This window comes from Dipodomys merriami, unplaced genomic scaffold, assembly GCF_024711535.1.
Source record: "Dipodomys merriami isolate MVZ:Mamm:240054 unplaced genomic scaffold, mDipMer1.0.p SCAF_4, whole genome shotgun sequence".
Taxonomy (NCBI): Eukaryota; Metazoa; Chordata; class Mammalia; order Rodentia; family Heteromyidae; genus Dipodomys; species Dipodomys merriami.
In genome coordinates this window covers 44,998,166-45,025,837 of record NW_027205603.1, presented here as the reverse complement: position 1 = coordinate 45,025,837, position 27,672 = coordinate 44,998,166, and the positions used below count along the sequence as shown (strand labels likewise).

The 27,672-nt window shown below is 41.5% G+C and overlaps 1 protein-coding gene across 1 annotated transcript; it reads left to right on the top strand.

Annotated features, from left to right (window-relative positions):
* The first annotated feature begins 293 nt into the window (after positions 1–293).
* On the top strand, positions 294–26,961 carry Sbspon (somatomedin B and thrombospondin type 1 domain containing). The gene is made up of 5 exons (XM_069990932.1): positions 294–562; positions 10,370–10,564; positions 19,354–19,444; positions 22,478–22,654; positions 24,821–26,961. The coding sequence occupies exons 1-5, from the start codon at positions 343–345 to the stop codon at positions 24,936–24,938; spliced, it is 801 nt and encodes a 266-aa protein (XP_069847033.1). The 5' UTR covers positions 294–342; the 3' UTR covers positions 24,939–26,961.
* The last annotated feature ends 711 nt before the right edge of the window (positions 26,962–27,672 follow it).

The following is a 27,672-nucleotide window of genomic DNA, read 5'->3' as shown; positions in this document are numbered from 1 at the left end:
TCTCCCCCTGCCCTAGGCCGTGCCCCGCGCGGGGCTGGGGCGCGGCCGGCCCACAGGCTGGCAGCCGCGAGCAGTGGGTGGCGCCCTAGCGCGGGCTGTGGGCGCGTCCCACCTGGGCCGGGGCCACCCCAACCCGGCGCCCGTCGGGCGCGGGGCCAGGCTGGGGAGGGGCCGCGGGGAAGGGCGGAGGGCCGAGGACCCTGGGCCGCGGAGGGCGGGGGCGGCGGCGCGGGGCCGGGCCGACCGGTGCTTTTCGGACGGACGGTTCTGGCGGCTCCGGGGCTGGTGCGAGCCGAGCGCTTGTCCCCAGGGTCCGTGGCGTTGGCAGGTGCCGTCGGAGCGATGGCCACGAGCGCCCTGTGGCTGGTGCTGTGCGCGCTGGCGCGACTGTGGCCGGGGGTCTTAGCGGGTTGCGCCGAGGCCGGGCGCTGCTGCCCGGGCCGGGACCCAGCCTGCTTTGCCCGAGGCTGGAGGCTGGACAGGGTCTACGGGACTTGCTTCTGCGACCAAGCCTGCCGCCTCGCTGGGGACTGCTGCTTCGACTACGCCAGGGCATGCCCAGGTGGGTGGCCGGGGGGCCCCGGGAGCGACACCAGCCATTCGCCCACAGCCAGCTGGCATAGAGCTGGGCACTGGTCTGCAGCCCCAAAGCTAGACGTCTCCTAGTCCCTTCCATTCCAGCGCGTCCAGTCCAATCCATCCGTTCCTGCCCATCCCAGCCACCTCCATCCAGCATACCCAGCTCAGGCCGCTTAGGGCCTCTCCGTTTCCCCAGCTGAGACAGCTCCGCAGCACCCCTCCCCAGCAGGGTCTGGCTGGCTGCGGCTAGGGCCCTCGGCTCATCCTTTGGAAGAATTTGAGATCCCCTCTGTGACTCAGGAGCTCCAGCTAGGTAGGGCCGCATAGTTCTGGAAAGATGTCACTGCCAGGGCGGAGCCCTTAGGCCAGGCTCGGCCGGATTCAGTGAACGTCCAGGGATCTTTGGAGTGATGGCCAGAGAAAGAAAGTGTATCCATCCCACTTTGGGTTACCCTTGCATGGAGAGGGCCCTTCTCTTTAAAGAGCAAATTCTGGGAGAACTGAGGACTCTTCACCTCTGGACTCTATGATGTAGCTCAGTTCAGTATGCTCTTAGGATTCGGTTTTATCTATGTAGCCTCAGGATTTTTATTTCAAAGTCCCGTGTGTGGGGGTGGGGTGGGGGGAGGGGTCCTGCACTTTAACTCAGGGCCTGGGCATTGTCCCTGAATTTTTTGCTCACACATGGCACTCTACCACTTGAGTCACAGCTCTATCCAGGCTTTTTTGGTGGCTAAGTTGGAGATAAGAGTCTCACAGACTTTCCTGCCTGAGCTGGCTTTGAACCACAGTCCTCACATGTCAGCCTCTTGAGTAGCTAGGATTATAGGTGTGACTCACAACCAGCTCCTGTTGTGTTTTTTCACCTTGCTGGTTTTCTGTTAAGAGTCGGGTCGTTCCCACATTAGCTCACAGACCCTCTCCACTCTGGAGAGTGCAGTAAATGCTGGCTTGATTGGGTTAAAAAGTAAGGGAAGACATGGTGAGCACAGTCCTGAAGAACCAGAGTGTTTATCTGAGAGCAGCTAGCTCTGAAAGTCAAAAGTGGCAAAGCTCCTTCTTAGTCTCACTGCCCCAGAGCCCACACCTTTTGCGAGCCCACACACATTCAAGCTTCAGGATCCCAGCACGGGGTCCTCAGGCCCTGAGAGCAGAAGACCACATGGGGCTGAGTGCTTCTGCCTTTTGCCAAGGGAAGGGGCTCCCAGGCCCAGGCCAGACCAATCCCTAGGCCTGATGCTCAGAAAACCTGATTTGTTGACTCTAGTTAAGAGCTAATGATTTACCTTGTGAATAAAGATTTTCTTTTTGATAAACTTCCTTGTAGGTTCTGCTCCAAGAGCATCGTATTATACCTCTAAAATTAAGGGAGGAAAGGCAGGTATTCAGGAAATGAAGCATCCTCAAGCCAGATGTCCTCCAACATCCCTCACAGCCTCTTAAACCTCTTGCCTCCTGATCTGCATGACTCAAGTAAAGCTCCTCCCACTTCTGCAGTCATTCGCTCACAAGGAGCCTGTCTATATTTGAAAGATAATCATAGGATTTATGTAGTGCAGATAACATATCCAGGTCTATGCACAGAGATGGAAAGATATTGGAGATGGAGTTCCTTGTCTAGCCAGGAATACATGCAAAAATGAGTGTAACATGCTCAATAGAGTAGTCCCCTCCTATTTGCAGGTGGTGCATCCCAAAACACCCAGTGGATGCCTGAAACGATCGGTAATGCTAACTCTAGGTCTACTATGACTTTTCCTGTATCATTGCAATGCTGTCATATAGCTGTCCACATTAATCTATCCTTCCATGTTTTATGCCCTGGTGATGCCTTTGCATAGTTATTTTTGTGCTTTAGGACTGCTATGAAGTAAAGATTACTTAAACATAAAACACACTACAGATATTCCACAGTTGATTTGATAACGAAGAAGATAGCTACAAAGTGACTTGTGACAGGGTAGCCTATTCAGCACTGATACACTGGACAAAGGGATGATTCACTTCCAAGGTGAGACAGGGAAGCATAGTAAGAGATTTTATCACACTACTCAGAACAATGTACGGTTCAAGACTTATGAATTATTTATTACTGGAAGTTTTGAATTTAATATGCTCACACAATGGTTTGCTGTGGATTCCTGAAACTGAAATTGGGGATGAAGGAGAATTATGACCAAAATAGGTGATCTGGGAGGAAAAACCTCGAGCTGAGGAATTCAAGGAAGACTTTGCAAAGGAAGTTCTGGGCAACCTAATCCTTAAGAGTAACAGAGAGGTCTTCAGCAGAAGGGGACACTGAGACGGTCATGATTAGCTGTGCCAAGCGCAGAGGATAAACAGTGAAAAGGGTGGGGGGATGTCGGCTCTGAAGAGATTCAGGCATTCTAGATGATGGGGAAAGGTTAGGCAAGTGCGGTGAAAGGAGCTTTCTTTTATTTATTTTATTTGATTTTATTGTAAGGGTGATGTACAGAGGGATTACAGTTACGTAAGGTAATGAGTACATTTCTTGTCGAACATTGTTACCCCTTCCTTGTTTTCTCCCACTTTCTCTCTCCCCCACTACCCCCGACTCCCTCCCCTGAAAAGTTGTAAAGTTCATTTCCAACAGTGTCTCCTGAGTATCGCTGTTGCATTAGTTCAACTTTTGTCCTTTGTCTCAACATTTTGTTATTCCCCTTCCCTTCCCCAAATTATATATATATATATACATATATATATGTATGTATATATATATGTATATATATATATATATATATATATATATATTACACAAGCAGGGTACCAAAATCAAAACCAGTGACAACAGGGGATAAACCAAAGAGGAGGGAAAAAAAACCCAAAAAGGAATAACTTCACATAGTACATTAAAAACAAAAAACCTCTTGTTTCAATATTTGGAGTTCATTTCAATTAGCATAATTTTATATAGTCATATGTACATAACTATTGAGCTATTGTGATCCTCTGCTAGGATTATCCTAGACATATACTAATTATTACAAATGAGGGAAACCACAGAGCCTATGTTTCTTTGGGTTTAGCTTACTTCATTTCAATGTGATTTTTCCACATCTTTGTATTTCCTTACAAATGGGGCGATATCATTCTTTCTGATGGAAACATAGAATTCCATTGTATATAATACCCCATTTTCTTGTTCCATTCATCTACTGAGGGGTATCTGGGTTGGTTCCATATCTTAATTGTGGCAAATAATGCAATTAACATAGTTGTCCTGGTAATTTTAGTGTTGCCTTGTTTGTGATTGTTTGGGTAAAAGCCCAGCAGTGGGATTGCTAGATCATAGGGGACCACTATGTTTAGTCTCTTGAGGAACTGAGGTGCTTACATTCTAATGAAACCTGACAATACAATAAGCTCTAGATCCATCCAAGCCTTTTTTATTTTATTTATTTAGTTTTGTTCCAGTCCTACGGCTTGAAATTAAGGCCTGGTCCCTGAGCCTGTCTTTGAGCTTTTTTGCTCAAGGCTTTACCACTTGAGCCACAGGTCCACTTCCAGCTTTTTGGTGGTTAACTGGAGATAAGAGTCTCAAGAACTTTCATACTTGGGCTGACTTTGAACTGTGATTCTCAGATCTCAGCCTTCTGAGTAGCTACAATCGATGGAATGAGGTACTGGTGTCTAGTTTAGGAGCTCTTCTTGATAAGAAGGGTCCTTTCCTCAACACTATACTTTCTCCTGAAGTTTGCTATTTCTTGCCTTGTCATAGCTCTATAATTTGTTGTTGCTTCCAAAGACTGATAATTTTTTATTTGATATCTGGTACTTGGCACACACTAAGTATTCAGTATTTGTTGAATGCATGAAAGAATAAATAAAAAGGCATTGGCTAAGTCCTCCCTACGTAACATTCTACATGACTAGATGTAGTCTGCTCATTAGTAGAAGCCAAAACACTGAGGTCCAGAGAAAGAGAGCAGGATGAGAGGGGCAAATCAGAGGCTCCTATAGCCAAAAGCACTGGGGTTCTCAACCAAGACTAGTGTGGTGAATACAGGAGGTGTCACCTGGAAGGAACATTATTTTCTATGCTTTAAAATTAACGACCTCTTTAACCTCTCTTGGTTGTCCTTCAAGTCCTTTCTAATATATTTACATCCCTTTCCAGTAGTACATCTTACAAGTAACAAGTAACATTTTATTATCTGTAGTGTGAAGGGGGGTATTCCCTTTTATTGGATCGCAATTTCCCTCACTCATGAGTTTCAAAAGATGGTCGAAAGGATTTTATGTTTATTTTCTCAGTACCACTTGCTGTCATACCATTTCCAAATGTTCCTTTCACTCCCAGCATGAATTTGCAAACACAAGGGACTCTAGTTTAGCTCTCCATGGACACCTTTCATTTTGCAGTTGGCTGGATTTTCTCCAGATCCACTCACAGTTTGGTGAGTTGTACCAACAGAACTGAACACAGTATTCTCCGTAGGTACCTACCAATGAATAAATAAGAAAAGGTGTTTTTCTAATGCCTTTCGTGATGGTGCAACACACACACACACACACACACACACACACACACACACACACACACGCATGCATATACACAGCCTACAGAGAACCACAAATTAACCTTCTATTCAAGAAAGAGTACTTTGCTTTGTAAACTACTGTTTAGATCATTTATTCTTCAGCATAAAGCCTTGTTCTCATTTTCTTGTGGCGGTGTCTCCTTAGCTAATCACACAGAGTCAAGTGCTCTCCTCTGTAATTTAGCCTTGCTTGCTTGGCTTTTTGCCATCTCAATGTCTAAGGCCACCCACAACCAACTGCTTTCTCCTCCACATCAAGTTCAAATAGTCATAATAGTTTCTATGGAAATACTCTCTATATACTTTATTTGCTCACAGCTATACCCATTTATGCATAGCTATTACTTCTTGATACTCTGTGGAAGGAAAATGAAAACATTTCTCCCCACCCCCACCTCTACCAGCATCCTCATAAACACATTCATGTCATGGTAACACAATTTTAAATATCTGCCATCTGTTCCTTTTCTATACAACCTTGCCATGGGTTCTCTGAGAACCAAAAGAGACTGTATTGTCCAAAGCCTTAGTTACCCTTCAAAAAGCTCCTGTGAACTGATCAGTATTTTTACCTCCGTGTTATCTAGTCCTGAATGGTTTACAGACATTAACTAGATAAAGAAATGCTAGCAAAGCCATGGAATTCATTAGACAAATAGAATTTTACACATCATGTAAACTAGAAAAAAAGAAGATACAAATTTAAGTTTTAAAAGATAAGAATGCTTTTGAAACCCCAATGAAATGAGTTTACAAAGTAAACACTTCCCCCCACCCCCCCAAAAAATGTATATCTTCTAAGAGAATTTTGCTTGCATTTGACTTGCTGTCCAAACTATATGGTCATGAGAAAATGGGCTCCACTCTTATGTGTTGGTTCATCACTGAAATATATAGCTGTTCTTGGCCACTCTCCTGTGTCTGGGTTTTGGGGTTTATGAGAACCAGAAAGTTCTTGGGATAGATGAGTTGGTAAGTCAAGAAGGGCTCAGTCATTCGTTATATTCTGGACTATCCATTATTTCACTTCCCAGTGAGCTGAGTTCTAGAGGTGCCCACTCAACCTTCCAGTGGCAACCTAGATATCTACTTTGTGGCTCTACTCCCTTCTGGTGCTTCCTGGAATCACCTCCCAAAGACATAACTTGCTTTCAAACCCATATCTCATGATGTGGATTGTTTCTTTGGGAAACCTGGTCTGAGTTTAAACAAAAAAAAGAGAAGAAAAAGCTTGAGGAGCTTCCTGAATCCATGAATTCTAGTCTTCCTTCCCTTGCATGGGATGAGATGATGTGATGGAATCCTATTAGTAGTTAAGAAGCTGTGACAAGTTTGGACTCTAGGGCAATCATGCCTCTAGCTGCCCAGGTAACACAATCTACCAGCTTCTGGTAACAGCTGGTAACCAAGTTAGATACAGAGACTATTTTAGAATGCTGTATATCGATGTGAATTAGACAAGCTTCAATGGGGAAAAGGACAATGTTAATGGAATAGTTCAGAAGGAAATGTGTGTCATCCAGCTGTAATATATGACTTGTAATAAATCTGTCAGAAGTTCCTGTGCTTCCCCTAACCTCTGTGACCAAAGATCTCTTGTGATCTATGATGACTTCCAGCGCAAATAGTCAAAAGTTCACAAGTGAATCAAAAATAAAATCTTGATTTAGAAGATAATACCTGAGATTAACCTACCAACACACAATAATATTGTGTGATTCTCTATGAGATTTTACCCATTTTATCTTATGATAAAGTCATAAAGATTTATGTCGTGTTCCTGGACTTTGTGATTCTCTTTATGGTCATTAATTTTTTATTTAATTATTTTATTTTATTTACCTTTTTCAGACAGTCTCACTAAGTTGCCAGGCTAGTCTCAAACTCCTGGGCTTAAGTGATCATCCTCCTGCCTCAGTTGCTAATAGCTGGGACTATAGATGCACCACTGTGGCTGGCTCTTTATAAGGCTTTTGAAGTCATGGATTGGAAAAACAGGAAATAGCTTTCTGTCAAGGACAAACTTAGCAACAAGAACAACAACTGATGTAATGAATCTGTGATTTTTAGGACTTCAACAATGGGATGAAACCAAATAAACTAAATGTTGGTCAAGAAACACATTTGTTAAAGAATTCCTAAGAACCTAAATTTAGTCAGAAAGTTCTTCCCAATATGCCCTTTCACGATATGGATAGGGCAAACTGAAGGTGATATTACTACATTTTTTTATTAACAGTGCAAACTTTATATTATAGTCCTAATATTAACATTTGAAATAAATGCATGTAAAATGTATTACTAGGAGCTGGTGGCTCACTCTTATAATCCTAGCCACTCAGAAGGTTAAGAGGATCACAGTTTGAAGGCAACTTGGGTACGAAAGTCCATGAGACTCTTATCTCCAATTAACCACAAAAATCCAGAAGTAAAACTGTGTCTCAAGTGGTAGAACGCTAGCCTTGAGCACAAAAGTTCAGGAACAGTGACCAGGCCCAGAGTTCAAGCCTCTGGAGTGGCAAAAAAAAAAAAAAAAGTATTAAGTATTGTTCAGGTCCAACACATCAGGGCAGGACTATCTAGACTCAAGGATGAGGAAATGTATTTACAGGATAAAGGACATAGCAGTCCTCAAACTCGCTCCCAGTCTGCATGTCTTTTGGCTGAATGGGCAATGAAATAATGCTGTCATGAAAATAAAAGGGAAGGGGTCAACAAGAGGCGAGCAGAGCAAAAAGTGAACTGTTACTGACTTTTCCAAAAGATTTATGCATGCAGATAAAAAATAAACACTAGGGGGCTGGGAATGTGGCTTAGTGGTAGAGTGCTTTTCTAGCATGCATGAAGTCCTGGGTTCTATTCCTCAGTACCACATAAACAGAAAAAGCTGGAAGTGGTGCTGTGGTTCAAGTGGTAGAGTGCTAACCTTGAGCAACAAAAGCTCAGAGACAGTGCCCAGGCCCTAAGTTCAGGCCCCAGGACTTGCAAAAATTGAAATAAAATAAATAAATAAAAATTAATATGGCTTATTCTTGATTTCTAGCATAGTTGGTTTTTGAGACCAATAGATTTTAAAGTGAAAGAAAATCATGCTTAAAATAGCATTCATTGTGGGAGGGGAGTGGTGTACTCATAAGTTGACTTGTTGAATTAAAATCCCTTTGTACAACTGCTTAAAGGTTATAACACATAGTATTGAAAATTTAAAATTACTGACATGTGATGTTGTCTGTGATCCTTTTCATGTCAGAGGTAAGCTATGTGCTGCCAAATATGTCTTTCCCAGACCATGAACCCTAAACTAGAATGTGCTGATAGGCAAAATGAGTTTTCACATACAAACTGACAGAAGTACAAATCAAGGTTGGAAAGCAGTCAGAGTGATTTCCAGCACAAAATGCCAAGAACTTGAAAGTATGAAGGTCATAGGAAAAGTGGGTCTCATTTTGTGGCAATGAAAGTTTTATCATTTGTTTCAGAAGTATTCTGTCTTCTTTTTCTTTTATTCTCTCATATTCTCTTTCGAATCCAGAAACAACTCAATTTAAATATTCATTACAGGCTGGCAAGGTGGCACACATCTGTACTCCCAGTACTAAAGAGGCTGAGGTGGGAAGATCACTTGGGTTCAGGAAATGGAACCGGCCTGACTAACATAATAAGACTCCCATCACAAACACACATTAGTTAATTGATTAGAGAATCAATTAATTAATTGAAAATAAAAACTCATTACTGTCCTTTAAAATGATTCATTAAAGCTTTCATTGGAATAATTAATAACAAAATCAATTGATTTGCTAGTCATGGGTAAGAAAACTGCAATCTGAATCCCATCTTCAGATCTGGTAATCAATGAGAAACTGATTGGCTTTGCCCATCAGGTTAGTCCTAAGACATGTCATTTGACTCTAGAGAACAATCTGGCACATGCCCTGTTGCTAAAAACCAGCTGAGTTCTACCATGTACCAAATGTGTACTTGTACTGATTAGAATAAGACTAGAACCAAATCTAGTCTTGCCCTGACTTTCTCTGTTCATTGCTGCTGACTGCTCATCTCTGAATTCTAGCTCTTACAGTTAGATCATAAGTCTGTGATCCAGGGAGGATGAGATGAGAGAAAGAGGGAGAAGCCTAGAGTGTACAGACCCTGTATGTGGCCTTAAGCTACAGGTCAATACATTTGCTGAGAAGAATTGACTGGGTAAGTGATGAGATTTATTGGTGGATGAAAATCCATTTTCTTCTTCAAATTTCTTTTTCCTCTCCCTATGTTGTCTATATATAAATATGCATTATTATTAAATAACAAATACTCTGAGCAGAGAGGATGGCGAGAAAATGACTATCCATATGTGGATAAAGTTAAGGAGAAACAAATTAATTATAGCACAATAGGGTGATTATGGCTGGGATAATAACTTCTGTATTTCAAATGTCTGGTAGAGAAGATTTCAAGTGTGATTTAGGGTTTGTTTTTTTTTCTTCCAGGGGTGGGGGGATTGATGCTGGAATTGGGGCTTGAACTCAGAGCCTGCATAATGTCACTTAGGTTCTTTGCTCAAGGTTGACACTATCGCATGAGCCACTGCTTCCCTTCTAGCTTTTTGGTGATTAATGTAAGAGTCTTTTGGATTTGTCTGCCTGGGCTGGTTTTGAACCATGATCCTTAGAATGCAGTCTTCTGAGTAACTAGGATTTCAGATAGGAGCCAGCAGAGCCCTGCTGTTGAATGTTCTAAACAACAGAGGATAGCTAACTATGAGGTGGTAGACATGCCAGTTATCTAGCTCTGATCGTAACCCGTTGCACACATGTATTTAAAGAGCACACTGTACTCCATAAATATGTATGTAAACTACATGATATAAAAAAGAAAATAATATTATGAGCAGGCACAGATAAAGTTAATAGCAAGGACAAAATAAAAGCAAAGATGTCTTTGGGGGTATGCGGAAGTAGCCTGAAGGAATTTATTTGGGTGTGTGAACCTGGCTTCGGATCCCAGAGTATCTGCCTGCCTCTCAGAGGTACTTAATTATCAGTTACCCATCAGGGCTGGTGGAGTCAATGTAAACTGCGACCTGCTTTGTGCGTTCCCCTGATAGATGGCTATGACCAAGGTGAAGTTGACTTGGGCTAGCCTCCATTGTTTGTGTTGGCAGGAACTACCTGGCAGCTTGGGTGGTTTTACTCAGGTGACCAACCTGTTCTGCTGTTTTCCAGCTCGGCCCTGCTTTGTTGGAGAGTGGAGCCCTTGGAGTGGCTGTGCAGGCCAGTGCAGGCCAACATCACGCGTGCGCAGGCGCGTGGTGCGCCAGGAGCCCCAGAACGGTGGGGCGCCCTGCCCGCCCCTGGAAGAGAGAGCCGGTTGCCTGGAGTACTCCACGTCACAGGGCCAGGACTGCGGGCATTCCTTTGGTATTGGTGTCTTCCTGGTTTCTATCCTTGTTATCTTTGATGACTTCTTAACCGCTTCATTCCATCAGAGGCCGTTTGCTGTCAGGGGAAAGTTCCACACTCTGCAGGCAGTGGGCTGGGCTGCTCTGCCCCAAGTAGATAGGAAGCTCCGGAAATGCTTAATAAAGACATTAATGACCCGCTGCACAAATGCTTGCCTATCCCTCCCTTCCCTCAGTGTGATTTTTAAACCTAATGGCTTATTTTCTTTGTGCATGCATTCAATAATAAATCACGTGGACATGGTGCTCCCCGCCCCTCTCCTCCCCCCCACCCCCAGCTACAGCCCTAGCCCTCAGAATAACGCATGTGCGTTATTCTGAACCTATCATGCAGGTGACAGAGGACTTAAATACAGCCATAATATCTTTCTATTTCCACTGTGAGTCCAATGGGATTTTAATTTACCTCTTACTGTTGTGTGTGCACGCACAAATGTGATAATGATAGAAAAAGTGGTCAATTTTTTAAATGGAAGAAATGATTTATTTGAAATACTTGCCTCTTAAGTTGACCGGACGAGGGCTACTGTGCTGATTTGAAAGAATTTCTTGGACTGGGCAAGGTGGTAAACACAACCACAGTCCCCGCTACTTAGGAGGCAGAGGTAGGAGCCTCACTTAAGCCTAACTGCCGAAGGCCTGGCTAGGCAACATAGCCAGGCCTCTGTCTCAAGAGAGGGCTGGGGAGGAGAGAAGGGAGGGAGGGAAGATAGCTGAGGTTATGGACTAGCCAATGAAGGGGCTAGGAGCTGGATCATGAATGATCTAGGACCTCCACAGCCTCAGAAAGGAGATGAAAAAAAACCCCACAAAAACCAGTGTCAATGTGTTGATCTAGATTGAACCCAATAGGGCAAAACAGTGACTACTCAGGATAACAAAGACCATGTGTGGTTTTTTTCCCATAAGAGCATGGAAAATGTTATGTCAACACAATCCTTATCAAGCTATTATACTCCATATTTATTTATTGAGAATTGACTTGCTATCAGGCATGGGCTGGAGGCCAGGGCCCCTGGAGGGGGAGAAAGGTGACCCAGAGCCTGCTAGCATGCAGCTCATTATCTAGTGGGGGGAAAACAGTTATCAGATTATCACAGCAAATTAATCCCAGAAAATTACAGCTGTGGTAATGAGTAGAGTTAGTAGCAAATGAGCAAGCAGCCCATGGAACTCTGAGCAAATAGGTAGGGAACAGTGAGGACTTCCCTGGAGACAGGGCTCAGAATGCAGAACAACTCAGTCAGACAGACTAGAAGAGTTAAATCCTGTGGTCAGGTGTAGGGGCTGTGAAAGATTTCAAGGCCGATCAAGGTCAAAACATGATCAGAAGAGGCTGTAACACAGCAGGCCTTATTGGGAAGTGCTTGGACAAATGACATGAAAGGGAAAATTCTCACAGCACAAGGCTGTCTAGAGGCTTAGGGTAGGCTTGGCTCGGTGGGAGTGCCACAATAGAAGAAGAGGGTGCAAGAACTCTCAGAATAGAGGGGAGAGCATTCAGAAACTACAAAGGTCAATGACAGTGTAGGTTCTTTGAACCATGAGGTTGTGCCAAATCAGTGGACAGTGGATCTTGGATATAGAGTCACAGTTCTGCAAAGAAAACAGGCCCTACATGGCCAATAATGTGCTTTGGGGGCTATTTTTAAAAGAACTGCGTGTGTAAAAAAAAAATTGGGATTGGTGCCAGCAGATTTTTAAGCTACAGGAATTTAGCCTGCAGTGACCACTGAAGCTGCGGACCATCCATGGTTTGTTTATATAATATTGGGAAAGTATAAGAGCCATTTGAGATACCAAAACAAGGCTGTCACGTAGGGGTACTTCTTTTCTGAAGAATCCTAGAGAGCCATTAGAGTAATTTTCTGCAGGGACCATTGAAATCACAGTTAGGATTGGAAAAGATCACTCTGTAGTAGAGGGGTGAGATGGGGGTCTTATGATGAGTCAGCCATCACATTAAGTGTACAAAGAAAGAATTTATTTCTTCCATGGTGGTTGCTTACAGAAGCAGTCATAGAGGACAACTAACACGGGAGGTTCTGAGAGGAGGTTACTATATGAACTATGGGTTTTCTTGGTCGCTGTTGGAATCAACTCAATAGGAAAAGACTCTGCTCTGCTTCTGTATGGTATCTGGCTGTCAGGAGGTATTTCCTCAGCACTTTAGGCCCTTGACTGCTCCCCCAGTCTGCGGTGCCCTCCTTCCTATCTCTGGGTCTCTTTACAACAGTATATTGTGGCCAGGTCAAGAAGGGGATGCTATGGAACAATGGCCGAACAGTATGATTGTGGGATAATGTAGCCCTGGGCAAATCTAGCACATGCCTGGCCCTTGTGGGTAGAGTCTCTTCTCTGCCTGGTCATGTCCACTCCTTTCTTCTATGGCTGGCTATACCCGCTACAAATGATCTATCTTGCTACTCCTGCCACTAAACTCCACTAAGAGGATTAGAAGAAGCAAACAGTCTCCATCTACCCAGGAAAGCTATGAGTGACTTTGAGCATATCTGTCACATTGGCATGGCAGAGAGTTTGTGTAGGTATTATTGGCTCAGACCTTTGTAGCAGTCTACAAGGGAATATATTTGGTTTTTTTTGCAGCTGCTATAACAAATTGTCAGAAACTTAGTGGCCTAAAAAAACACAAATATATTATGTTACACTTCTGTGGGAGAGAACCTTAACACAGGCCTACCTGTACTAAAATCAGAATGTCAGCAAAAATATATTGTTTATGCAGACTCTAGCAAGAACCCTCATTGCCTTGCCTTTTTGTAGATAAACAGGATTTTTTTTTTTTTTACAGGACTGAGGCTTGAACTCAGGTCCTTGCACACTTCTTTAACATTTTTGCTGAAGACTGGCACTTTACCACTTGTACCACAATCTCACTTTGGGCTTTTTGATGATAAGTTGGAGATAAGAGTGTCTCAGCTTTGTCTGCCCAGGCAGGCTTTTGTACAGTAATATTCCAGCCTCCTGAGTAATTAGAATTGCAGGGTTGAGCCACTGGTGCCTGGCCTGTAAATGGAGTCCATGATACACAAGATCAGAAAGCATAGCAGATTTCATCCTGCAGTATGTGGAGAGGGGAACTTGTGAATGATCAACTGCTGCGAATATTTATCTAAGCAAAATGTTGAGGGTGCAAATCTAGGCTGGTTTCTACTTGCTGTTTGTAGTAAAACAGGAGAGAAAGAATGGGTATTGAGGGAGGAAAAAAGTTTAATATTACTGGAACCAGGGTTTGAGGAAATTCTCAGTCTACCAAAACAGCAAAAGATGCTAAAATTGAGAGAGAGTTGCTCTTAAGAAAATAGGTTCTAGAGAAAATACTGAGAATACTGTAATTTCTAAGACCTTTTACTATCTCAAAAAGTTAGTTAACAAATGACTACAATGTTAGTAACCTAAACGAGATGCATTTGTTATCTTTCAGATCTGTAGATTGGATGTCAGACAGGAGTCTTCCTGGGCTAACATCAGGATATCAATCAGTGGGGCTACCTTCCTTTCTGGAGGCTAGAATGGAGAGTTTGTTGCCTTACATTTTTCTAAGGCTGACCACATTCCTTTCTTCATTTCTTCCCCCCATGCTCACAGCCAGCACTGTCAAATCTCTCTGTCTCTTTCTTCTCTAGCCACATCTTTCACTGACAGGACTTCTTGATTCCAAGAATCCTATGTCCATAAGAATCTTCCGATCTTGTACATATCACCCAATGTGGAAGAAATAGATGTACTGTCAAAGCTCATAGAATTCACAAACATTGTAGACCATGATAATGACAACTTGCCTTGTGAAGGTTAAAATGTATTTGTGACTTTAACTAAGTATCACTATCCCACAGTACTGTGAAATTTGTGAAATTTATGTAATCACTTAATATCAATAAGAAATTTTTTTTAAAAAAAAGAAAAAAATCTTCCAGTCTATAACTCTAATTCCTCTTTGCCATGTGGCATGCCATGGTTCTGGTTCTGGAGATTAGGGTATGTCTGTCTTTGGATAGCCATTATCTTCTTTACCATAGGAAGGGTAGAAGGCCATTATTTTTGGCTTACACATCAAAATGTTTGAGTTTGGGGAGGAAAGACAGCACTTGTGAAAAGCGAGCAGAACGGAACCCCAAATCTCACAGCTATAGGTTCTATAGGGACTTACTCTTACATTATTTTCTGATATCTGTTATCATTCCAGCTAAAATTGTGACTGCAGATTCAGGTAATTAAGTAGAAACAAAAAGGCCCTTTGAAGCCAATGAAGGAAATACCACTGGGTTAATGAATTTTCCCTATTTCAGTGAATACATTTGATTATATGTCATCATAAAATAACTGAAAGAGGATGAATTCCTGAATTCGTTTGCACATTACTGATATTTATGTGCATTCTTTCCTGCTAAGAGGACATCACTGGGGGTGCGTATTATAAACTTCATGCTTCCAGTTTGGAAGCATAAAATACTACTTGTCAAATTCCCATTGCATTCTTCACCTCTGTTTGGGACAGTCAGGAATGAGGAATGGCAGACCTGTGGGTCATATAAAACTCCCAAATCTTTTGGTATGTAACAGGGCAGACACCTTTTCTTATCTTATGTTTCTGGTCAGCTGCCGTGGCCCTGTGCCTGTATTGATCATCTTGTATGGCTCATGATGGATGTGTATAAATACATAAATGACTCTTGGCAGATAAAAATGGTTCCCCACCCCTGTCAGAGGGCTTATGAAATTCCCCAAGCAAATTTAATTTTCTTTCATGTTCAAAGGAAATATGTGCAGTGCCATGAAAGTTGTTGTAAAACTGAACAATGGTAGGCTCTTAGATTGCCAGAAATGTTGGCAAATGGCCTGTGAACAAAGAATGTATTACATTTGAATATTGTTGCCAGAAAGGGGAACAAAAGGGGGAGCAGCATTATGGAGAGCCATTGTCCCAGGGCATCAGCTCCATGCTAAAATACATATGCAGGATTAATTTCTAAATCATTTATCAGGATTAAGTAATAAACATTATATTTGTGGGATAAATTAAAGAGTGGTTCTGATCTGGAGCACTCCAGGCGGTCTGGCTCCTGGTCTATTTTTTACTGAAATCTTGACAGGGGGGAAGGATGACCTTGTAATGGAATGTTCCAGACATCCAAACCCCAGGGCAGCAGGCAGGGACAAGGGGAAGCAAGGTTCTGAGTAACTGGCTGGCTTTTAAAATGCACCCCAGCCAGGTGCTGGTGGCTCATGCCTGTAATCCTAGCTTCTCAGAAGGCTGACATTTGAGCATCACAGTTCGAAGCAGCCCAGGCAGAAAAGTTGGAGAGACGCTTACCCTGAGTTAACCAACAAAAAGCCAGAAGTGGAGATGTGGCTCAAGTGGTAGAATGCCAGCCTTGTGCATTAACTGCTAAGCGAGAGCATGAGGATGAGTTGGGGCTTGAAAACAGGTATCCTACCTCCCCGCCCCCTCCCCCCCCCCTCACTCCATAGCCACCAACTATGAGCACAGCACAGAAACTGAACATAGACAATGTTTTTTATTGGCAATACTGAGGTTTGAACTCACAGCCTTGCACTTGCAAGGCTGATACTTTACCATTTGAGCTACACCTCCAATTCTTTCTCTTTAAAAAAATTTTTTTGGACTGGTTAATTTTGAAATGAGTTCATGCTTCTGCAAGGCACATGCCTAGGTGAAAAAACTCAAGGATAGCACCCAGGCCTGAGTTCAAGTCTCACAACTGACAAAAATAGATGGGGGGATATCTTGCCTGTATATTTTGGGTGGCCTTCAACTGTGATCCTCCCAAGCTCAGCCTTCCTAAGTGGTTAGGATACTACACCCTGGTGAACATGATGACTTATAAAAACCAAGTGTCTTCTGGATTGAGATTCTTGCTTAGTCATATACTAGCTAACTTCTCTTCAAGGAACCTCAGCTTTCTAATGAATAAAATGGTTATCTCTACAAAGGGTTTTTTAAAATGAAGAATGGAAATTGTGGTGTAGAATTACTCCAGAGATGGGCTAACTATAGAAACAGAATGGCTGCGATGCAGCAGGGCTAGTCTGTGCCCTCTCTGCCCTCTCTGACTCCTTTATAATTTTAACTAAGTAGTTGTGCAATGAGGTTACAATTCCATATGTCAGGACAATGCATCTTGATTAATGCCACTCCTTCCTTGATTCTGCCTTTTTTTCCCTCCTCGCATTCCTACCCTCATGTAGTTCAGTTTTCACCTAACATACAATGAATATTGTATTTGTTCCTCCTTGGGAACTGGAGAAATAATAGAATCTATCCCTGAAAGTGACTGTGAAATTAAATGAATATATGCAAAGTGACTTAGCGTGGTGCCTAGAAACTGACTACCAAATAATTCCTAAGGATTTTCTATCAGGAGCTATGCTCATACTTCCTTTCTTCTTCCTAATTTCCTATTTTTTTCTGAACTACAACATTATGTTACCTTGGAACTTTGTAAGGCTATAGAAAGTGTAAATTATAAGAGGGTGAAGGTTTTGAGCCCAAACATTTTACACTCATGCTTGTATGATGCTGGAAGGCTTTAGCAGTAAATTACTCCTTCACTTAGTGAATAAATACATAAACATATCAAAAGAATAGACATGAAAACATGTGGAAAAACTAAGCCTTTAGGTGTTTTGTTTCTGATTACTGGGTCTGAGAAGAACAAAAGGGTCCAGATACAGGTGCTCACTTGTTCCTCTTAATTCTGTCTGTGAATTTTAGAAATGCAAAAGCTACAATCACATTTATGAAGCGTGACATGCTCCATTTGGAAAACGAACATGTCACTGCCTGGGATGGTAGGGTATACTCTAGGTGTGGATAATTTTCATGCCAGAGAGATGAAGGCACCAAACCACAGGAGACAAGAACTGTATCTGCAACCCTTGACAGCCTGTGGCCTAACACCAGACTACTCTTGTCTTATATTCCCATCGTAATAGAAACATGACTCTCAGTATGAAAAAGCTAAAAGAAAGAACGAAGGGCTGCCATCTTGTGGCAGTGAGGAGCCAGATAAAGTCAACATGCTTATAGGCTTACAGCATTTTCTTAGCTACCAGCACCCTCACACTGCTTTGCTCATGCTGATGATTTGGGCATCTCACAAAGCAGTATCTGCTTATATCCACCTTTCTCAGGACAATCTAGGTTCTAACACAAAAGACAGGAAGAACGGTTGAACCGTCTCAGCCTCAAAGCTTAAGTAGTCAGCCTTTCACATCCACACACTGAATCTGCACATTCAACCAATAGAAGATGGAAAATTTTCCAGGGGGGAAGATGTGTCTGTATTCAACACGGACAGACCATTTCTTGTTATTATTCTTCAAACAATACTGAAACATAGCTGTTTACCTAGCATTTATTATATTAGGTATTATAATAATCTAGGGTATTTAAAGGAGACGAGAGCTTGTGCATAGATGATGTAAGACCTAGAACACGCTTATTTGAGGGTCTTGAGTATTTTAGGACCTTAGTCTTCTCCAGGGAGGTCCTACAAATGATCACGCATAGATAAAGAGGAGTGGTGGTATCAGAACAGGAACCCACAGAGATATAGCAGCCATCTGTGCCTTGGTGGCAATCCCATGACTTCATTCATTCAGTCATCCACTCACCCATTGCACAACTATTCATTGGGTGTGTACATGAGGAAGAGGTATAGTGATGAATAAGGTAAGCCCCTCTTGAGTTGGAAGCAGACTGGAGTCAAAAGGTTACTTGGAGGTGCTAAGTATAGCAAATGCCTTCCTTGACTTATTGTGAAAGAAAGATGAGACACAAAAAACAAGGCAAAGAAATCAGAGATAGAAGGAAAGGTGCCTGGCACCTCTTCTTTTCACTGACCCAGAGAGGCAGAGTCAGGGTGGGCTGGGAGAAGGAAAGGGCTGAAAGGAGGCTGCAGGAGACTTTCTTTCTTAAGCTGTGAGGGACTCGCTGAGCTGGCTGGCACTGGGCAGTCACATGGGGACATTCTTTGGTGGGCAAAGCTTCTGGGCTCTAGTTGTTGTTGTTTTATCTTTAATTGGAGATAAGATACTCACAGAATTTCCTGCCTGGGCGGGTTTCAACCCTGATCCTAACATTTATTACAGGCCACCAGTGACTGATTGTTTCTGTTTTTTATTTTTTATTTTTTTTATCATTTTTCTTTCCTCTCTTTCTGGCACTCCATTTACTCTCCTTCCATTGTTTTTTTTCTCTTTGGTTTTCTTTCCCTCTCTTTCCTTCTCTTTTTTTGGTCTATTCTTATTTCATTGTTCCTGTTTTCCTTTTGAAAAAAATTTCTCTTTATTTTAAAAAAGATGCATTCTCTTTCTCATTTCACAATAAGCATCCTTTTTCCCCTTGTTTTTCCCCCGTCTTTTTATTGTTTCCTGCTGGCTTCTCTTTTGGGATTCCTCTCTTTCCTTTCCAATTTTATCTTTGCAGACATTAAGTGTTTGCCTATGGTTCCCTCCCTGCCCATCTGCATGCGCACAAATCTTCAGTCAGTTTGGTTCTGCATGCCTTGTAACTGAGCCTCACCTTGCTACTTGAAGGTGTGCCCAAGTCTTTGGCTTTAGAAATGATCTTTAGGCAGGTAGGAAGCCAAGTCTGTGAAGAAAATTTGTGAGAAGATCAAGAGGTTCTCATGAACCAAGTTTGTGAGAAAGATCTCCGAGTACTTTGGTGGCATGCATTCAATGTACTTCTCTCTTTTCTAGTCCCTGCCTTTATAACTACCTCTGCATTCAACAAAGAGAGAACAAGACAAGTTGCATCTCCACAGTGGTCTACACACACAGAGGATGCTGGGTAATTTGGTATTGTTTAAATTATCATTATGTTTTTCTAGTTGTGCAGTTAAGTCTGTCCAAAAGAGTGAACTTGTGACTGTTTTCTTAGACTGATACTTGCCCGTTAACTTTGAGTAAAACATGACTTAATCATTGAATTGGGAAAATATCTGTCCTTTCTCTGTTTTTGTGAGATATGAAGATTTATCCATTTTCAAGTTCTGATCTCCAAGAAGAAACAAGCTACATAAAATTGAAATAATCCTGTGTGTGTGTTTGTGTGTGTGTGTGCACGCACGAGCGTGAGTACATGCCTGTATTGGACTTGAATTCAGGGTTTAGGTACTGTTCCTTAGCTTTTTTTGCCTAAGGCTGGTACTCTACTATTTGAGCCACAAGTCTACTTCCACCTTTTTTTTGGTGATTAATTAGAGATAAGAATCTCATGGATTTTTCTACCTGGGGTGTTTTGGAACTGTGATCCTCAGATCTCAAACTCCTGAGAAGCTAGGATTACAGACATGAACCACTGATCAAATAATATTATTTGATTAGTTACAATGAGATGCTCTTCTGATAAGTCTTTATGGAATCATGGAAAGTGGCATACTGTCAATTCAGAGGATTCCTGTTTGAAACCTCATGGCTAAGGCTGGAAGGCACCCCTCTGCTCAAATGAGGTTCATTCTTGTGCCATCAGATAAGAAGGACCGGATGGTTGCATGCTCACTTCGCACATTGCCACTCACTAGCCATGAGCTGTTCTACCTTGGGTTTTTTTATTCCTGCAAAATGAATGTGAGTACCCATCACATGGGGCTGGTATAAACAGTTAATGAGAAAACAGTACTGAGGGACGACTGCAGTATCTTGTTGACTAAAGATGCATTGTTGAACTTCCTACCTCAATAACCATCATTGAAGTTACTAATAAGCAGTCACTACTATGGTTAAACATCATTGTGGCAGAATTTCTAAACATCTTCTGTATAATCTGTTACAACTCACAATTTAATTAGTAAGAAATTAGCTGGCCACCAGAGGCTCGTGCCTGCAATCCTAGTTGCTCAGTAGGTTGAAATCTGAGGTTCTAGGTTCAAAGTCAACTCAGGCAGGAAAGTTCCAGAGACTTTTATCTCCAACTAGTTAGCAAAAGGCTAGAAGTCGAAGTATGGCTCAAGTGGTGGAGTGCCAGCCTTGAGCTTGAAAAAGCTAATCAAGAAGGCAAGCCCTAGTACCACTTCCTCCTCTCCCCCCAAAAGAAACGAGGCAGCCAGGCTCTGGTGGCTCACACCTGTAATCATAGCTCCTCAGAAGGCTGAGCTCTGAGGATCCAGGTTTGAAGCCAGCCTGGGTAGAAAAGTCCCCATGAGATTCTTATCTCCAAGTATCTGCTTAAAAACCGGAAGTGGTGTTGTGGTTCAGGTAGTAGGGCAATGTCCTTGAGCACAAAGAGATTCAGGGAAAGCGCCCAGGTTCTGATTTCAAGCCCCACCAACAACAGGAAAAAAAGAAAGAAAGAAAGAAAGAAAGAAAGAAAGAAAGAAAGAAAGAAAGAAAGAAAGAAAGAAGGAAAGAAAGAAAGAAAGAAAGAAAGAGACAAAAAGGAAAAGAAATTAGCCATTGAGCTGCAAATACAAGTTTTTTTCTACAACATTGATGGGGTTTAAAAATTATGTTTTGTTTCTCTGGAGAATTAGAAAATTGTGTTGCTTTTAAGTACTAAGGCTTTAAATATTCACCCATAGTTGGAAGGTCCCTGCGGCCTTCAGAATCTAGAAAAAAAAAGTTTTCCACAGCTCAGTATAAAGTGACTCTAACCCTGTTGCAGAAAAATGTATCTTCCGTTCTGTTTTCATTTGTGGTGCCTGATACAACTTTGACCCTTGACTTCAAGACTCATTGACATGATCCCATACCACACATGTGGGCTGGGTAGGGAAGATAGGGAAAGCCCCAAGCAACTTTTGAGGGGCACAAAAGCACAGGGATGCCCTGGTGTCAAGGACAAGCTTTCCTCAGGGCCTTCAGGCTCATACAAATCCTTATTATATATAATATATATATTTAATATACATATGTAATATGTGTGTATGTGTATATTTTAAATAGCTGCAACATTACCAAGGGCTAATTTCCTATAAAACATGGTGTGTGTGTGTGTGTGTGTGTGTGTGTGTGTGTGTGTGTGTGTGTGTGTGTGTGTGTGTGTGTGTGTGTGTGTGTGTGTGTGTGTGTGTGTGTGTGTGTGTGTGTGTGTGTGTGTGTTTTCCCAGTCCTAGGGCTTGAACTCTGTGCCTGGGCCCTGACCCTGAGCTTCTTTGTGCTTAAGGCTACTGGTCTACTACTGAATCACAGAGCCACTTCTGGCTTTTTCTGAGTAGTTTATTGGAGATAAGAGTCTCATGGACTTTCCAGCGTAGGCTGACTTCAAACAACCATCTTCAGATCTCAGCTTTCTGAGTAGCTAGGATTACAGGTGTGAGTCACTAGCACCTGGCAAACACATGCTTTTGTGTGTGTGTGTGTGTGTGTGTGTGTGTGTGTGTGTGTGTGTGTGTGTGTTGATAGATACTGGGCCTTGAACACAGGGCCTTTACCTCTTGAAAGCTGGTGCTCTACCACTTGAGCCATACCTCAACCTCTGGCTTTTTGCTTGGATTTGTCTGCTAGGGCTGGCTTTGAACCTTGCACCTCAGACCTGAATCCCCTAAATACCTAGGATTACAGGTGAGTCACAGGTGCTGGTGATTTTATACACAATTTATTGGTTGGAGGATACAAGTTACTCAAATCTTTACATTCATGTTAACCAACATAATTTAGTCACGGATTGAAAAGGAACAAGAAAGGTTCTATGGTTAGGTTCATGCCAGTATAGGTGAATGAGAGACTTTAAATGCATTCTGTGAATGATGCACGCGATGTGTTCTTGTGAAGATGCACTCCTTCCCTGCTCCTGTCTGCGAGATGCACTGGTTTCCTAAGATTTGCTACAGCATTAGCCTCCCTCATGTTACAGCATGTGAAATAATCACTTCTTTTACTTTAGTTACTGTATGGAGTTCAAGACTGAGTCGCTGACGCCTCACTGTGCCCTGGAAAACCGGCCCCTGACTCGATGGATGCAGTACCTTCGAGAAGGATACACAGTATGTGTGGACTGTCAGCCTCCAGCTATGAACTCAGTGAGCCTTCGTTGTTCAGGAGATGGCCTGGACTCCGATGGGTAAGAGAAACAAACAGATAAGAGGACTTTTCTCATTGTTCTTTCTGAGAATCTATCTTCTCTGTCTAGCACAGCTGACCAGCATGTTACATGTGAAGGCATGATTAGGACTGTGAAGAGAATAATCTGTCCAAGGCTTCAGTTCCCACTATGGGATTCTGAGGTTCTGTCTGCCAGAATTAGAATTGGTCAGTTTGGAAGTTCCCAAATGACCACCCAAAGCCCCGTTGCTCCATAGAGCTATTCTGAAGGCCACTTGATCTGACTCTCTTGAAATAGAGATTTAAAATATGCAGATTTCTGGCCCTATTTCAGACCAATGGAATCAGAGTCTTTGTCAGTAGATTTTGAATAATCCCTTCAATCAGAAGTCAGGAAACTTTTCTTAGAAAATGCCCCAGAGTCCATAATTTAGGCTTTACACCCTATATGGCTTCTATCATATACCAAACTCAGCCACTTCACTTGGCCAGAGAGGCATGAGGGCAGACCACTGTATACATTGGATTTGTCCCAACAAACCTTCTGTTTGGACACTGAAACGTAAGTTTCATATAATGTTATATGTCACAAAATATTGTTATTTATAACTTTCTTTTAGCTCTCAAGTCCTAAAATTCATTCATTTAATTACTTGACTAATTAATCAATGTTGCCAGCACTAGGGCTTGAACTGAGTGCTTGGGTGCTGTCCCTTAGCCTTTTGTGCAAGGCAGGTGCTCTACCACTTGAGTCACAGCCTTACTTCTGGCTTCTTGCTGATAAATTGAGGATAAGAGTCTCATGACTTTTCTGCATGGGCTGGCTTCAAACTGAGATCCTCAGATCTCAGCCTCCTGGGTAACTAGGATTACAGGCATGAGGCACCAGAGCTCAACTCTAGTTATGGTCCGTTGCAAACAGGAGGTAGGCTGGAATTCGTCTACAAGGGCTCATAGTTTACTGACCCTATCCAGGTTGTTCAAACCCGTTCTTGTCTCAGATCTGCTGTGTAGTGGGGCTTTTCACATGAATTTGTACCTGGGACAGTGGCTGGCTCAGTTCTGCAGGATGATAATCCTATATAATTATAGATTTTTCTAAACAAAAATCTGCAAATCTATCCCCTCCTGCTTTCATTTATCAGTGCATCTTATACTATCATTCATATTAAGACGGGTTTATTTCACACTGAAAGAACTATTGGATAAGGACCAATTTAGGTCCCACATGGATTATGTTTTCAGTATATCAGGTGGAAAATGTAGATTAAGCAGTAAAACATTGCTATTCCCAATTATTCATTATTCCCATTGCATGTTTTAATATTTAATCATTTGAACTTATGTTTATTACTCACCTGTGCCTAGTGGTCTATATTGAGTATACCATATGAATAATAAAGTGGCTAAGGAATGCCTATCAAATGAAACTTAATATTTAGACTTAATGCTTTTCTGAATACCTCATCCATATTATGTCTTTAAATGAATTTATAATTCAATTTGCACTTAATAAAGTGGGCACTTAAGCCCTAGCTCAGGTACTATGGACTTTAAAAAACAGTAATTTTAATAACCTGCCTTTGTTCTCTTTCCACATCTCCCAGTTTTTCATTGCAAAATCAAAGACTTGGAAAGGAATGAAAGGAATAATTTGGTTTAGACCCTTCTTATTTAAATGCACACAGAATACCATTTCCCTTTACGTAGTGCTTATATTCAGATCAAGTGGTAGAATCAGATACAGTAACCCCCAAAACATGAGAATGACCTCAAATGGGGATTTATTGCTAACATACTTTATCTAAGGGAGAGAAACTCCATTTGCAATAATTCTTTAACTTGATTTGTAATTCACATTAAAACTGTTCACACAGGGTTTTTGCTTTTGGGGATTTTTTTTGCTGGCCCTGGGGCTTGAACTCTGGTCCTGGGCACTGAGCTCCTTTCACTTAAGATTAGTGCTTCACCACTTGAGCCACAGCCCCACCTCCAGCTTTTTCTGTGATTAACTGGAGATAATGAGTCTTACAGATTTTCCTGTCTGGGCTGGTTGTGAACTGTGATCCTCAGGTCTCAGCATACAGTTTTATTTTTTTAAAAAGATTCAATTTATAATTCTGTAATAAAGAGTTTTCTTGTGTTCACTTTTAGCACAACTAACATTTCCAAAATCCCATTTCAGAAATCAGACTCTCCATTGGCAAGCCATTGGTAATCCTCGATGTCAAGGGACCTGGAGGAAAGTCCGACGAGTGGAGCAATGTTCCTGTCCAGCTGTCCACAGTTTCATTTTTATATAGATAGCCAAGGAAATATTTCAAAATTTGTATGTGAATGTACTTAATATTGTTAATTTGTGTTTAATGCTTCTTAAACCTTCCCAAAATGCTAGGCTAGACGACCTGGGCGTGTCTTCTTCATAATCTGCTGTTGGGAGCACAGTATCTTTCTTTGAATTTTTCCTATGCTCAAAACCTCTGTGGTCTTATGACCTTGACCTTCCGCCCCGACACAGGTACCTGTCTGTCTGCACTGGAATTATTACTATGTGGCCTATGATGGGTAGGCTGTCCAGTGCCCCTGCTCTGAATCTTGTAAAATTTCTCTCCAGTTTATAATCTCTTAAAAGCTTCTCACTTTAGGGAGACTGACTTGGATCAGTGCACTCATAAATTGACATGTTGAATTGAAACTCCTTTGTACAACTACTTAAAGATAATAATAGAAAGTTAAGGCTAGATGCTGGTGGCTCACACCCTAGCTACTCAGGAGGCCAAGATGTGAGGATGGCAGTTTAAAGCCAGCCCAGGCAGGAAAGTCTGTTGGCACTCTTTTCTCCAGTAAATCACTAGAAAACTGGAAGTGGTACTGTGGCTCAAGTGGTAGAGTGCTCTCCTTGAGCCTTGAGCTGAGCGCCGGCCTAGAGTTCAAGCCTGATGACTGACAAAAATAAATAAATAAAAATTAAAAAAAATAGTAAGCAACATCTAACTATAAAAATGTGCATATATAGACACTCTCAACACATTATTTCTCATATATCATCCCATAATTATTTTAAGCAAATTGTCACAGGTAATTTTCCACAGGGAAAAATGTTTAAAATTTCAGTAAGCATTTCCCGAGAAATCAACAACTGTGTGCAAAAGGTTTTTGGCGAAGAAGAAATTTGCTTTGTCAATTGAAAAGAACACCCATTATAGAGCAACCGGAGTTGCTTCAAGTGTTATAGTGTGTGTATGTGTGTGTGTTTCAGTTCTGGGCCTTGAACTCAGGGCCTGGATGCTGTCCCTAAGCTTCTTTTACTCAAGGCTAGTGCACAGCACCACTTCTGGCTTTTTCTGAGTAGTTCATTGAGATAAGAGTCTCAAAGACTTTTCTGCCCAGGCTAGCTTTGAACTGTGATCGTCAGATCTCAGCCTTTTGGGTAGCTAGGATTACAGGCATGAGCCACCAGCACCTGGCTAAAGTGTTATTTTTACGAAGCAAAAAATTGGCACTGATAAATGAAACAAATGCCTTAATTATAATAATTCTACCACTGTTTGTATTTAAGAGTATTAACTTCTAAGGCTTTTAAACTAGAGTCTGAATGAAAATAATCTTTGAGAGTCCACGTTGAAATATGTTTACTACATTTTTTTAACAGCATACACTTTCTCATGTTTGGGCTGGAAGGCTGCAGGATAGCTGATAGAAGGCATACATTTCATAGTAGATGCTGTGATGTCACACAAAACGAGAGAGACATTAAGTCTCTTTTATGATGAGTAGCTGAAAGGACCGCAGGCAGAGTGGCATGGTTAAGGTCTAGGATGAACAACAATCCTTAGGTTTTCAGCTGCGGAGCCAAGTGCAGAGTCCTTCCTTCAGACTCAGCTTTGGTGAAAATCAGCCCAGCTATGTCTAAGTCTGCACTGCACATTGCAGTTTTGAAACATATTTTAGATTTGGGAAGTTTTCCCTTAAGAACTGAGATTTAAACTATCTGGAAAATTTCTTTGGATTCAGATGTATTATGTAGTCTTTCACTAACCGAGGGTTAACGGAAATATGTACTTCTTGGTGCTTAACATGCAATGACAGAATAGCAATAGTAAACTTAAAGGGAATGCCAAAATTCCAGTATGTAACATGGAGAGTAACAGTATTTCTGACTTGTATGTTCATTTAACTGCCAGCATTGTTTCATAAAAAATTAAATTCTTCAGAAATTGATCAGAAAGATTTGAATCTTAACAAGGCTGCTAACTTCAATTCTATGTTTAGTACTAACATTTTGAGGCTGTTTTAAACATTGTACAACAGAATTTTTGAAGATATGTCTGGATATTTTCCAATATTTCTTAAATATTTTATACTAGTAAATAAATTTTCTGTTCACATTTATAAAAAACGTTGCACCTGCTTGACTAAAAAAAAAATCCAACATTTCTAAGATGAATGAATAAAATTTTACCCCCTAAAATCCTTCAGAATTAATAGGTATAGCATAGGTACCTTGAAAACTAACAGCAATTTAGTTATGACTCATTTATGGCTCCAATACTATTACAACATCTAACATAATGAAGTTATAAGAAATCAGTTTTGCACCTTCATGCATTTAATTTTTGGTGCATGACCACCAATTACCATCAAGTTGAAGTTGAATTTTTGTTATTTGTATTCTTGAGAAAATTTCATAAGGTTAGATGACTTCACTATTTAATGATGGCTTTGCACAGCTTGTTATTTATTCTAGGAAAGCCATAGGAAACAATTCAGAACTGAATGTAGTTCAAGTGATTAGTGAATCAAAAGTTTTTATTTTCAAAGTTAAAGAACAAAGGATTTAAAGACCACATGGCATTCTTTTTTATTGAGTCACTGAGTGTTGGATCTCTTTCCACGGGCAATTTACAATGATTTATAGACTTGAAAATTACTTATTAGACTGACTTTTAAAAGTACACATGGAAAATAATTTGAGCAAAAATAAATATAACCAATAATAAAATAATGGGAAAGGAATTAGGAATTATAGTGATTTAG